General features: G+C 45.2%; 2 protein-coding genes across 2 annotated transcripts in view; one reads left to right on the top strand and one right to left on the bottom strand.

Moving 5' to 3' along the window:
* Positions 1–251: 251 nt before the first annotated feature.
* nefma (neurofilament medium chain a) lies at positions 252–4,936 on the top strand (the record flags this gene model as incomplete). The annotated part of the gene is made up of 4 exons (XM_080018047.1): positions 252–1,310; positions 2,692–2,816; positions 3,133–4,138; positions 4,247–4,936. 4 exons carry the CDS (start codon positions 252–254, stop codon positions 4,934–4,936), a joined length of 2,880 nt encoding a protein of 959 aa, XP_079874173.1.
* A 5,664-nt stretch (positions 4,937–10,600) lies between these two features.
* Positions 10,601–11,013, bottom strand: part of nefla (neurofilament light chain a) — a gene marked incomplete at both ends in the record, with an annotated part of 2,607 nt that continues 2,194 nt past the window's right edge. The window contains one exon of the mRNA XM_080017692.1: positions 10,601–11,010. Coding sequence (XP_079873818.1) covers positions 10,601–11,010 — 410 coding nt within the window. The remainder of the gene's footprint in view (positions 11,011–11,013) is intronic.

The raw sequence follows: 11,013 nt of genomic DNA, 5'->3' as shown, positions 1-11,013 counted from the left end.
GCCCCGGGACCGCTGCGCCCTCCCCCCCCGATCAATAAACCAGCAGCGCTGCCTCTCCCCAACTTCTCAAGTATATAAGGGACGGGCGGTGCAGCCAGAGACGCTGTGAGAGCCACACCCGCCACCACACGCACACACACCCGCCCACGCACCTACTCAGCGACCCGCCACTCGGCTCCACCTCTCGCACTGTGTCCGTCCATCCATCCATCCGTCCATCCGCCCTCGCACCTCCCGCACAGTCTGCCCGGATGAGTTACCCGGTGGACGCGGTGGGGAGCCCCTTCAGGAGATACATGGACTCTAGGACGAGCAGCTACGGCTACGGCCGCCCCGCCGGCACCCCCTCCAGCGGCTACCGATCCCAGACCTGGTCCAGGGACAGCCCGGCCTCCGCGATGACCGCGTCCTACAAGAAGAGCTTCAACGCCCCCATCACCGCGGCAGGCTACGGCTCCACGCTGCTCAGCTCCGCCGAGAGCAACTACAACCAGAGCTCCGCGCTGAACGGAGACTACAAGCGCTCCAACGAGAAGGAACAGCTCCAGGGGCTCAACGACCGCTTCGCGGGCTACATCGACAAGGTGCACTACCTGGAGCAGCAGAACAAGCAGATCGAGGCGGAGATCCAGGCGCTGCGGCAGAAGCAGGTGTCGCGGTCCCAGCTGGGTGACCTCTACGACCAGGAGCTGCAGGAGCTGCGCTCCATGCTGGAGCAGATCCACCACGACAAGGCTCAGATCCAAGTGGACACGGACCACATCGAGGAGGACATCCAGCGGCTCAGGGACCGCTTCGACGAGGAAGCCCGCATCCGAGAGGAGACCGAGGCCATCGTCCGGGTGCTGAAGAAGGACGTGGGCGACTCGGAGCTGGTGAAGGCGGAGTTGGAGAAGAAAGTGCAGTCGCTGCAGGACGAGATCGCCTTCATCCGCAACAACCACGAGGAGGAGGTGAGCGAGATGGTCGCCCAGGTGCAGGCGTCCCAGGTGACGGTGGAGAGGAAGGACTTCCTGAAGACCGACATCACCGAGGCGCTGCGGGAGATCCGCTCCGAGCTGGAGGGACACTCCACCCAGAACATGCAGCAGGCGGAGAACTGGTTCATGTGCCGCTACTCCAAACTCACGGAGGCCGCGGAGCAGAACAAGGACGCCATAAAGTCCGCCCGGGATGAGATAGCGGACTACCGCCGCCAGCTCCAGTCCAAGACCGTGGAGCTGGAGTCCGTCCGCGGAACCAGGGACTCCCTGGACCGGCAACTGAGCGACATCGAGGACCGCCACAACGGCGACCTGGCCAGCCTGCAGGTAGGGAGCCCGCAGGGGCTTGCACCAACACGCCGAGGCTGTTTCATACGGTAGTGAAGGGAACCGTTTAGTTTAATTGAATATGGACAAACTTCAGTCACATTGGGCAAACATACATATTTAATGCATCGATCAAGGTTTAAGGTTCAATGTTGTTTTTTTTTATCATCATAAGCTCAACAAAACATGCATGGAAACAGATATCGCTGGTTATGAAATTCTTATATTTAGAGCCAGCAACGACATTGTAAAAACAAACCAAAAAACATAAAAAAAAAAAAAACATAGACTTGAACGTAATGTAGAAAATGTAATATAAGTATAAAAATACAAATGGTAAAAATGTATTAAAATAGGCATACAATAATAAATACAGATAAAAATAGTGATATCGTAATAAAAAATAGTAATTTGTTAATAGAGAAAAGCATACAATAGTAATTGAACATTGTATAAAAACAGCAATAGGAAATAGTATAAAAACACTAATAAAAGTCTTTATTGTCATTATAATTGTTGTTATTGAAGTCTCAGTTATTTCAGTATACATAACACATTACAAAGTACATTTACTAATTATAAGAGTTAAATACGTTGATAATTAAATAGTAAATAAAAGTAAAAAAAAGATCCATAGATCCCAGAAACACAGCTCAGGCCTGACATCTCTTGGCCGTGGCCGAGGCTTGCAGTGCCCCAAGTTGATGATGATGATGATGATGATGTGGATGATGATGGAGAGAGGAATGGGTTAACGTGTAGTCATACTGCAGCAAAGTGCTTCTCTTGCTGAGTCAGAGGCGCAGGTCGATGGCTTCATTGGCTTTGTTTGGCTGCGTCCTTGGATCCTGCCGCTGAGATTTAGAAGTTGCCTATAGAAGAAGAATCACGGAGCCAGTGCCCTTGAAGCAGCAGCATTCTGCACCATTCTATACCAGCTACTGCAACAGTGTGCAACACAGCAGTTGCGCAGTTTGGCCACATTAAGAACAAACCAAGTTAAAGAAACTGTTATACTGTTATAGGCTAGGCATGATGATAAGCGTACTTATTTCAATGTAAAGGACAGGTTTGAGAGTTTTTTTTGTTTTCATCAAATACTTCCAGTTGATCAAATGAGAGACAGGGGGCTCTGCAGTGTGAGTGTATTAACTACGTAGAACTTTAGAGTATTGCCCAAATGCCTAGATATCGTGCATTGGGTTTTAATACATTCTTCCAAACACATAAAATATAAAGATACTTTATCTTAATATATTTTAATATAGGGCTATAAATACTTTTGCCTTCAATAAATGAAATCACTGTCAGTACTATATCAACCACTCCTAGTTTTGTACTCTTCCTTCTCAATATGACCCTTGCTGTTTGTTGTCATCAGGAGACCATTCACCAGCTGGATAATGAGCTGAAGAGCACCAAGTGGGAGATGGCCCGCCACCTGCGTGAATACCAGGACTTGCTCAATGTTAAAATGGCCTTGGACATAGAGATTGCTGCATACAGGTACGCTGCAACTGTGAATGCAGCTTGTATTATGCCTTATATAAACAGTACATCCCAATTTCATTGTTTCGATTTGAATTATGATAATTTAACTGTGTAATGCAAATTAGCAGCCTGGAATTTGAATAAGGTGATCAATAAGGTGATAGAAATAATATAAATACTGTAAGGTACAATTAGTGTTATCACATCAAGCAGTGGGGAGATGGATTGTAGTGCATATCGGGGAGTGACTAAAGTCAAAACATACAGAGATCAGTGACATAATCACTGTATAACGTGAATAGAATTATAATTGCTCCCATTGTCCCCACAGGAAACTCCTTGAGGGAGAGGAGACCCACTTCAGCACTTTCCCTTATCGTCAGCCCGTCACCACCACCAAGATCACAAAATCCAAATCCGAGCCCCCCAAGCTGAAGGTGCAGCACAAGTTTGTGGAGGAGATCATTGAGGAGACCAGGGTGGAGGATGATGAGACCGACATGAATGATGCGCTGGCAGAGATAGCACAAGAGCTGTCCGCTAAGTTAGGAGATGGAGGAGATGGGGGAGAGGATGAGGCCGAGGAGGAGGCTGGAGAGGGAGATGATGCAGAGGGTGAAAGCAAGGAGGAGGAAGGAGAGGGTGAGGTGGTAGAGGAAGAAGTGGCCGCTACCGTAGCCAAAGTTAGCTCCAGCGCACCCGCCGATGAGGAAGAGGAGGATGAGGAGAAGGGGGGTGATGAAGACGAAGAGGAGGAGGGAGACAGTGGTGAGGGCGGGGAGAAAGGCGAGGACGGAGAGGGAGCGGATGAGGCAGAACAGGGGGACAACGCCGAGGGCAGCGATGAAGGAGAAGCAGTGGAAGATGGAGGAGATGATCAGGAGGAAGTGGAGGAAACTGTGTTGTGCTCCAAGGCCCCAGAGTCCAAGGCCTCTCCCGACAAAGAGAAGGCAGGGGACAAAGAGGGCAGCGGAGGAGAGGAAGAAGAAGCGGCGGAGGGAGAGGGTGATGAAGAGGAGGGTGGTGATCAGGACGAAGATGCGGGCAGTGACAAGGGATCAAAAAGTGGAGATGAAAAGGAGGAAGAGGTGAAAGAGGAGGCAGACAAAGTCGATAAGGTAGAGAGCGAAAAAGATCAGACGAAAGGAACAGATGATAAGGCAGAGGACAAAGGCGACAAAGATACGGCAGCCGTAGCCAAAACCGATGCTCCCAAAACAGAGGCCCCTAAGGGTGACGCCAAGAAAGAGGAGCCCTCTAAAACAGAGGCACCCAAAGCCGAGTCCCCTAAGTCTGAATCTCCCAAGCCAGCATCCCCAAGGTCTGAGTCACCCAAGGCTGGCTCTCCCAAGTCTGAGTCACCCAAACCAAGCTCCCCAAAAGCTCACTCTCCCAAGTCAGAGTCTCCAAAACCCCTATCCCCAAAAGCTGTAACCCCAAAACAGCCCCTATCCCCAAAGTCTGAGTCCCCAAAACCAGTTTCCCCAAAGGCTGAATCCCCAAAAGCTGTCACCCCAAAGCAACCCCTATCCCCAAAGTCTGAGTCCCCAAAACCAGTGTCCCCAAAGGCTGAGTCTCCAAAAGCTGAGTCCCCAAAAGCTGAGTCCCCAAAGGCTGAGTCTCCAAAACCAATGTCCCCAAAAGCTGAGTCTCCAAAACCAATGTCCCCAAAAGCTGAGTCTCCAAAAGCCGAGTCCCCAAAAGCAGAGTCCCCAAAAGCTGAGGCTCCTCAGGCTGATGCTCCTAAGACAGAAGCTCCAAAGTCCGCTGAAGACAAATCTTCGGCAGAAGAGAAGGTCGGGACGAAAGACGTCAGCATGAACGGCAACATAGAGAACCAGAGCGCCCCTGAAGAGAAGGGGAGTAAAGAGGAGGACACGAAGGAGGGAGACGTGATGGCCAACGGCGTCGACGAGAGCCCCGTCAAGGAGGACGCCGGCCAGAAGGTGGTGATCACCAAGACCGTGGAAACCATCACCACGGGAGAGGACGGAGCCAAGATGGTCACCAAATCCGTCACCGTCACCGAAACCTTGAAGGAGGTGGAGGAGGTGCTGCAGGAGAAGCTGGTCGCCACCAAGAAGACGGAGAAGCACTCCACCCAGTCCATCACGCAGGTCACCGAGGCCGAGTGAGCGAGCTCCACCCTACTGGAGGCGGAGGCGGAGGAGAAGGAGGAGGGGACGCCACCACAACAACGACAAAGCAATCAACCCAGAACTAACATAACAAAGACATCATACAGCTAGAGCGATGTAATAAAGATATTCACTATAAAAACATACAAAGCATAGAGAGAAGCCAAAAGTAGTGCGCGAACTTAAACGCAAGACAAAAAAAAAAAATGCATGTCCAGTGAAAGCTTTAAATTGGCTTCGCTGCAAACGTGGTGAGGAGCAAGCGAGTGGGACTTTCCATTCCCTTTTGGTTCCTTCTGCAGTTCTTGGAGTGGGAGTGTTTGCATGCTAAGCTCAGGGGAGGGCAGTCCCTTCCTCCGCTACTCGTGCGTATGTATGGAAGGGGCACACTGTGTATTATAGTAATCATATAATACAGCGATGGGCGGGTGGGAGAGTATAGAATATATATGAGGTTTTTTTTCGAGTAAACAAGGCGGTGAGGCGGGGCCGAGCGGGTCCTCCAGCGACACGTGCTCGAATGAGGTAGCCTTACTTGATATGTGAAGACGCCAACTGAGCCAAATAGAAACTAATAACCATTACACAACACACAGCGAAGGGAAAGGGGAAAGAGGAAAGAGGCGGCGACCACCACATACTGTACATCCAATACCTGAAGCAAATGGAAGCTTAAGGAACCTGAAGAAACTCCTAGCCTTAAACATGCTTTTTATCCGTGTCTATTATGTTTACCAAACGAGTGCAATTGAAAAATACTGTAAATGCGCGGAACATACATTCTTGTATGCAATAGGATGGACTTGAATTTAAATAACACAGTTAAATGAGGTGCTACTGTTTGCAATCCCATGTCTTTACTCATGAACTATTTCCCAGCAGCATTTGCTCAATAAATGTCATACTGAAGTAAAGGAAAAGCCTTGTCTCGTGCCTTTCTATGCATTTATCCAAATTACTGAGAAATACAGCTTTCACTTAGCATATTCAAATGACATAGTAAAGAATGTATTCCAGATTTGAATATGTGTTAGATATGTATATATATATATATATATATATAGTATGAGTTACACACTGGTATCCTATAAGTTCAACTGATGTTCATAAAATATCTGAACGTTTTCAAAATAGACAAACTTGGTAGAAAATCTTAATAATAATTAGGTTATTGACAGTATTAACATTGACAACTATATATAGCTGTGAAATGTATTTATAAGATGTGTAAACATAACTAAGACACTTTGGAGCCTGAAAGAGACGACCTTCATATTTGACCTTCCAATCCTCCATCTTTGCAGCTGCATAACACCAGATTCCAGAGGAAGCCGTCACTGCACCAACTGCTTATTTTAGGCAAATTATTCCCAGTCCACTTCCAGGTCAATTTGTATTTTTATCTCTATTGTAAGCTTTATATAACTTGTATATTGACAAATATCCCGACTTTACATTGCTGATTTTTGTTTCCTGTTATTTCGTAGTTCATTGGTCAAATTATAAGTTTATATTTAATGTTTACCATCTAGTGTCTCCTTCTTCTTCTTCTTCTTCTTCTTCTTCTTCTTCTTCTTCTTCTTCCAGCTGCTCCTGTTAGGGGTCGCCACAGCGGATCATTTGTCTCCAATACCTTCTGTTGTGCGCAGTGTACATGTACCAAATTTGTACTGTTCATTATTGTAATTGTTCATTGTTCATCTATCTATCTATCTATCTATCTATCTATCTATCTATCTATCTATCTATCTATCTATCTATCTATCTATCTATCTATCTATCTATCTATCTATCTATCTATCTATCTATCTATCTATCTATCTATCTATCTATCTATCTATCTATCTATCTATCGGTCTATCTATCTATCCATCTATCTATCTATCCATCTATCTATCTATCTATCTATCTATCTATCTATCTATCTATCTATCTATCTATCTATCTATCTATCTATCTATCTATCTATCTATCTATCTATCTATCTATCTATCTATCCATCTATCTATCCATCTATCTATCTATCTATCTATCTATCTATCTATCTATCTATCTATCTATCTATCTATCCATCTATCTATCCATCTATCTATCCATCTATCTATCTATCTATCTATCTATCTATCTATCTATCTATATATCTGTTGGAGAATTCTCACTGTGTGGTCGCTTAATCTGCCTGCTACAGGAAAACAAACAGAGTATTAAAGATATTTATTCTGCAGAATAAAGAGAAAGATACAGATGCACATCAAACCTCTGATGCTGATCAGTCTACTCTTGCTTCTGCTGAAGAGGCCTCGATACCGATAAGAGGTTGTGTGCCATTGGTCAGATGTCATTTACAAGATAATGCCCCCCAATCACATCCCCGGGTGTTTCGCTCATACAATGATTTAACAGTCAAACTCCTGGTCACAGGTACAGTCTTACTGTGCTATAAAACAAACCACAATGCACTGTAAAGCCCCCTGGGGTAATCCTTATCTTCAAACAAGGTTGAGTGAATATGGAATGTAATCTGGTCTTTACAATACAGTATGGCATTATCTTAAAGAACAGTGTCTCTTCGTGTGAGCTCTGAGAGACTCATTAAAGCCCCAAGACAAAGCTTTTAAAAGCTGTGTAACATACAAAAAGGTTATTGTCTTATATAAAACATATGAAACATCATTCAACAGAATTGATTGTTACAGAAATTAAATCTATATTATGTGTGTGCATATATGTTAACGTGATCACATAGATTTAGATATATTGTTGCATTCCACACTTTGAATCATACAAACATAAGAAAAATAATGAAAAAATAATGTAAAATGTAAATGCTAAAACATGAAATGTAAAACATCAAAATAGGATGCTGAAAATGTGAAAACACAATAAAACATCAGAAACAATCATTTAGGGGACAACAACCAATATAGCAATTACGAATAAAAAACGTAAGGGTGGTGGTGGGGTCGAGGCGGTTCCATCGCAGTTGCAGGTTGAGGAGCATTCGGCATACACTCACGTTGTCTCCTCAACGTGTACCTAAAGGGGAGTAGGAACCTTCTTGCAGTGGGAGGCGTGAACCCCGGAGGTGCGGCCTTGAACCTCGAGGGCGGTGTTGGTGACAAGCAGGACTTGGAACGGTCCCAGGAAGCGGGGAGTGTGCCGCGTTGACCGTCGTAGGTTCTTTACAAGGACCCAGTCCCCAGGTTGGAACTGACGGGTTTGTGCTCAGGCGGATGTTGAGCGGCCTTTACCTTTTCAAGGGATGTTGGTGAGCAGGCGAGACGGTTCTGGTGGTTCAGTTGGGGTCAGTTGGTTGTGAAGTTGTCGTGGTTATATGTGGATATTAGTTTATAATCAGCGCTATTATCTTCTGCTAAATGTGTGTAGCTTGGAGTGGGTGGAACTCAGTGTTTTAATTTGAATCTTGCTGTGGATCTTGGACGGGGTTGGTCACACACACACACACATCCACTCGTCATCAGCAAAGTGCATGCAGTTGGAATCTCTTACAGAAACCTCTCTCAGTACGCTCCAACCCTCTAGCCGCTCACTTCCTCCTATCTCCGTCGGCGACTCTTAGCAGTTCTTCATTTCTCATCCACTTTTTCGTGTCGTTCTGTTTCCCTTCACAATACAATAATATTTCCATTGTCTTCATCCCAACAGCACTCAAACAGCATTCAAACAACATTTCAGCAACAATCTTGCAATACAAAATACGGTGCACATGAGGAGGAAGCACACATTCTACAACTACCACGTCCCAGACAGTTAACACTAATACAGATTTTCAAAATTGCCCTGCTCAGCTTAGATCCGATGGGCCCTGTTGTCTGGCAGAGTCGTGGGTCAGACGATGGTCCACGGTTTAGACCATTTAACAAACCGTCATACTCTCACAGATTCCGTTTACACACAAACAAAACAATGAATCATACAACACTTAAACACACATTCTAACACACAGCACAACAGAACACCGCAATTCCCAAAACCACAGCCACTAAATGGCCCTGCATGTGCTATTGAGGTCCACCATTAAATTGTGCTTGGATCAAGTTACCGGAGGAGCTCGTATGTACTTACGCCAAACCTCTCAGTCATTAAGACCCATTATTGGGTGGAGAGCCGGCAGGCATGTATGACTTTGAGTCAGAAGATTGTGGGCCTCGATCAGTGCGTGCAAGATGGCTCCAGAGCAACACGTAAACATGTAAGATAAAGAAATGAATGAAAGACACAAACTTATGAAATACTTGTAATAATTTCAAAATAGAGATGCAAATATGGTATGTGAAACAATGATGTGTCAAGTCAATTCAAGTCAAGTCACACCTTATTTATAAAGCCCATTTCAGTCATTTTAGAACTGATCAGATTGTCAGTTTCACATTTTGGGTTATGGTGCACATGTAACAAACCTTTTGATCCTGTTAAACTGATGAATTGGAACCTGCTTTAAATTCCACGCCGTACACATCACTGTACTTGCTTCATTGAACAGAGCAAACCGTTGATCTGTTTCAAATTACAATATGTTCAAGTGCTGCCTGCCAGTCAATTAGACAAGAGTTTCAACCACTCACAATTTCTTTTTTTTCTTTTTTCAGCATTTCCAAAAATGATGGCAGGTGTTATTGGCTTAGCGGCTGTTTGTCAAGGTGCCATGAGTTTAGAGTCTTTTTTCCATCTGTTTGTGAGCTCTAGGGCTAAAGGATGAAACCAAAGTGAATATCCTCCCCAACGAGAGTGAAGCTGCTTTGTGTGAGGACTCCAACTTTGATCAAATTGGCGAGTCACTGTCAGTGGTCCTGAAACTGACGAGTTAAAGACTTAGTTTGGGTACTTTGTGTGTGTGGTTGTGTATGTGTTTGTGTGTGTGAGAGAGTGCGTATGTGAGTGTTTGTACAGTATGTAAAAAAAAATTAAAATTATGCAAACGCACCCCACCAAAATAACAGTAAAATGATAAGTAATATTTTTATATATGACATACATATTACATTATAAATAAACATTAAATAACCACTACCCACATTTGAATTAAATAAATAAATGATTGCTTAAAAAAAAAAATTATATATATATATATATATATATATATAATTTTTTAGCATATACATGTTTCGTAATTTTAGAAAAAATATATATATTTCATTGCATTATCTTTCAGACGAGCCCCACTGTCATTACAGTTTGAAAGTGCAGACTGGTGGTGATCAGATTTCCCTCGTCAAAGCGACGACCTGTGTCCTCTACCGGGATTTGATGTGTTTTTCATTCCAAACAGCGTGTACGGAGCGTGTCTGCCAGAGTCGGTAGTGGGAGTTGATGTGTCTTACTGGATGTGTGCCCTAGTAAGAGCAGATCATCACGTTTGACGGTTGAAGACGTACCTGTAACATCCTCTTTATTCCACCACCTCAATAAAAATAATCCATTTTTGGGGTTGAACAAGGTTTTATTTCACCACACAAACGACACAGTTTTCACATACGCAAACACAGAGAAAGTCTTCGCCGGACTTTTGAGTATTGACGAGCACAAAGCCTTGATTGGTTGTTCTGCAGGAGCTGACTGTAGTTGTGTTGTTATTATTAATCACCATGGTAACGAGCGGATGGGCGTGAGGGATATCGACGCTTTTCCTGTCCGTCCGCTTCACTCCTTCCCCTTGGTCTTCTCACCTTCACCTTTCTTTGTTTCCTTCTCCGCCGTCGCTTGGCTCTTCGGCCCGGGCTTTGCAGCCTTTCCTCCCTCTTTCTCCTCTTTCTCCTCTTTCTCCTCTTTGGCGTCGGCCTTTTTCTCCTCAACTTTCTCGCCGAGCTCCTCTTTCGGGGCGTCAGCCTGGGAGTCGCCCTCCTTGCCGCCGCTCTGCTCCTCGCTCTCCTCCTTCTCTTCCTCTTTTTCGTCCCCGCCCTTGTCCTCCGATCCCTCCTTTCCCACTTCCTCCTCCGCCTGCTCTCCGCCGCCCGCCGTCTCCCCCTCCCCTCCTTTTTCCTCCTCCTTTTCGCCTTCATCTTCGGCGGCTGCTGCTGCGTCTTTCTTCTCCGCCTCCTCATCGCCGTCGCCTG

This window comes from Zeus faber (assembly GCF_960531495.2).
Source record: "Zeus faber genome assembly, chromosome: 17".
NCBI lineage: Eukaryota > Metazoa > Chordata > Actinopteri > Zeiformes > Zeidae > Zeus > Zeus faber.
The sequence above is the reverse complement of the archived record's forward strand: the minus strand, read 5'-3'. Positions and strand labels throughout refer to the sequence as shown.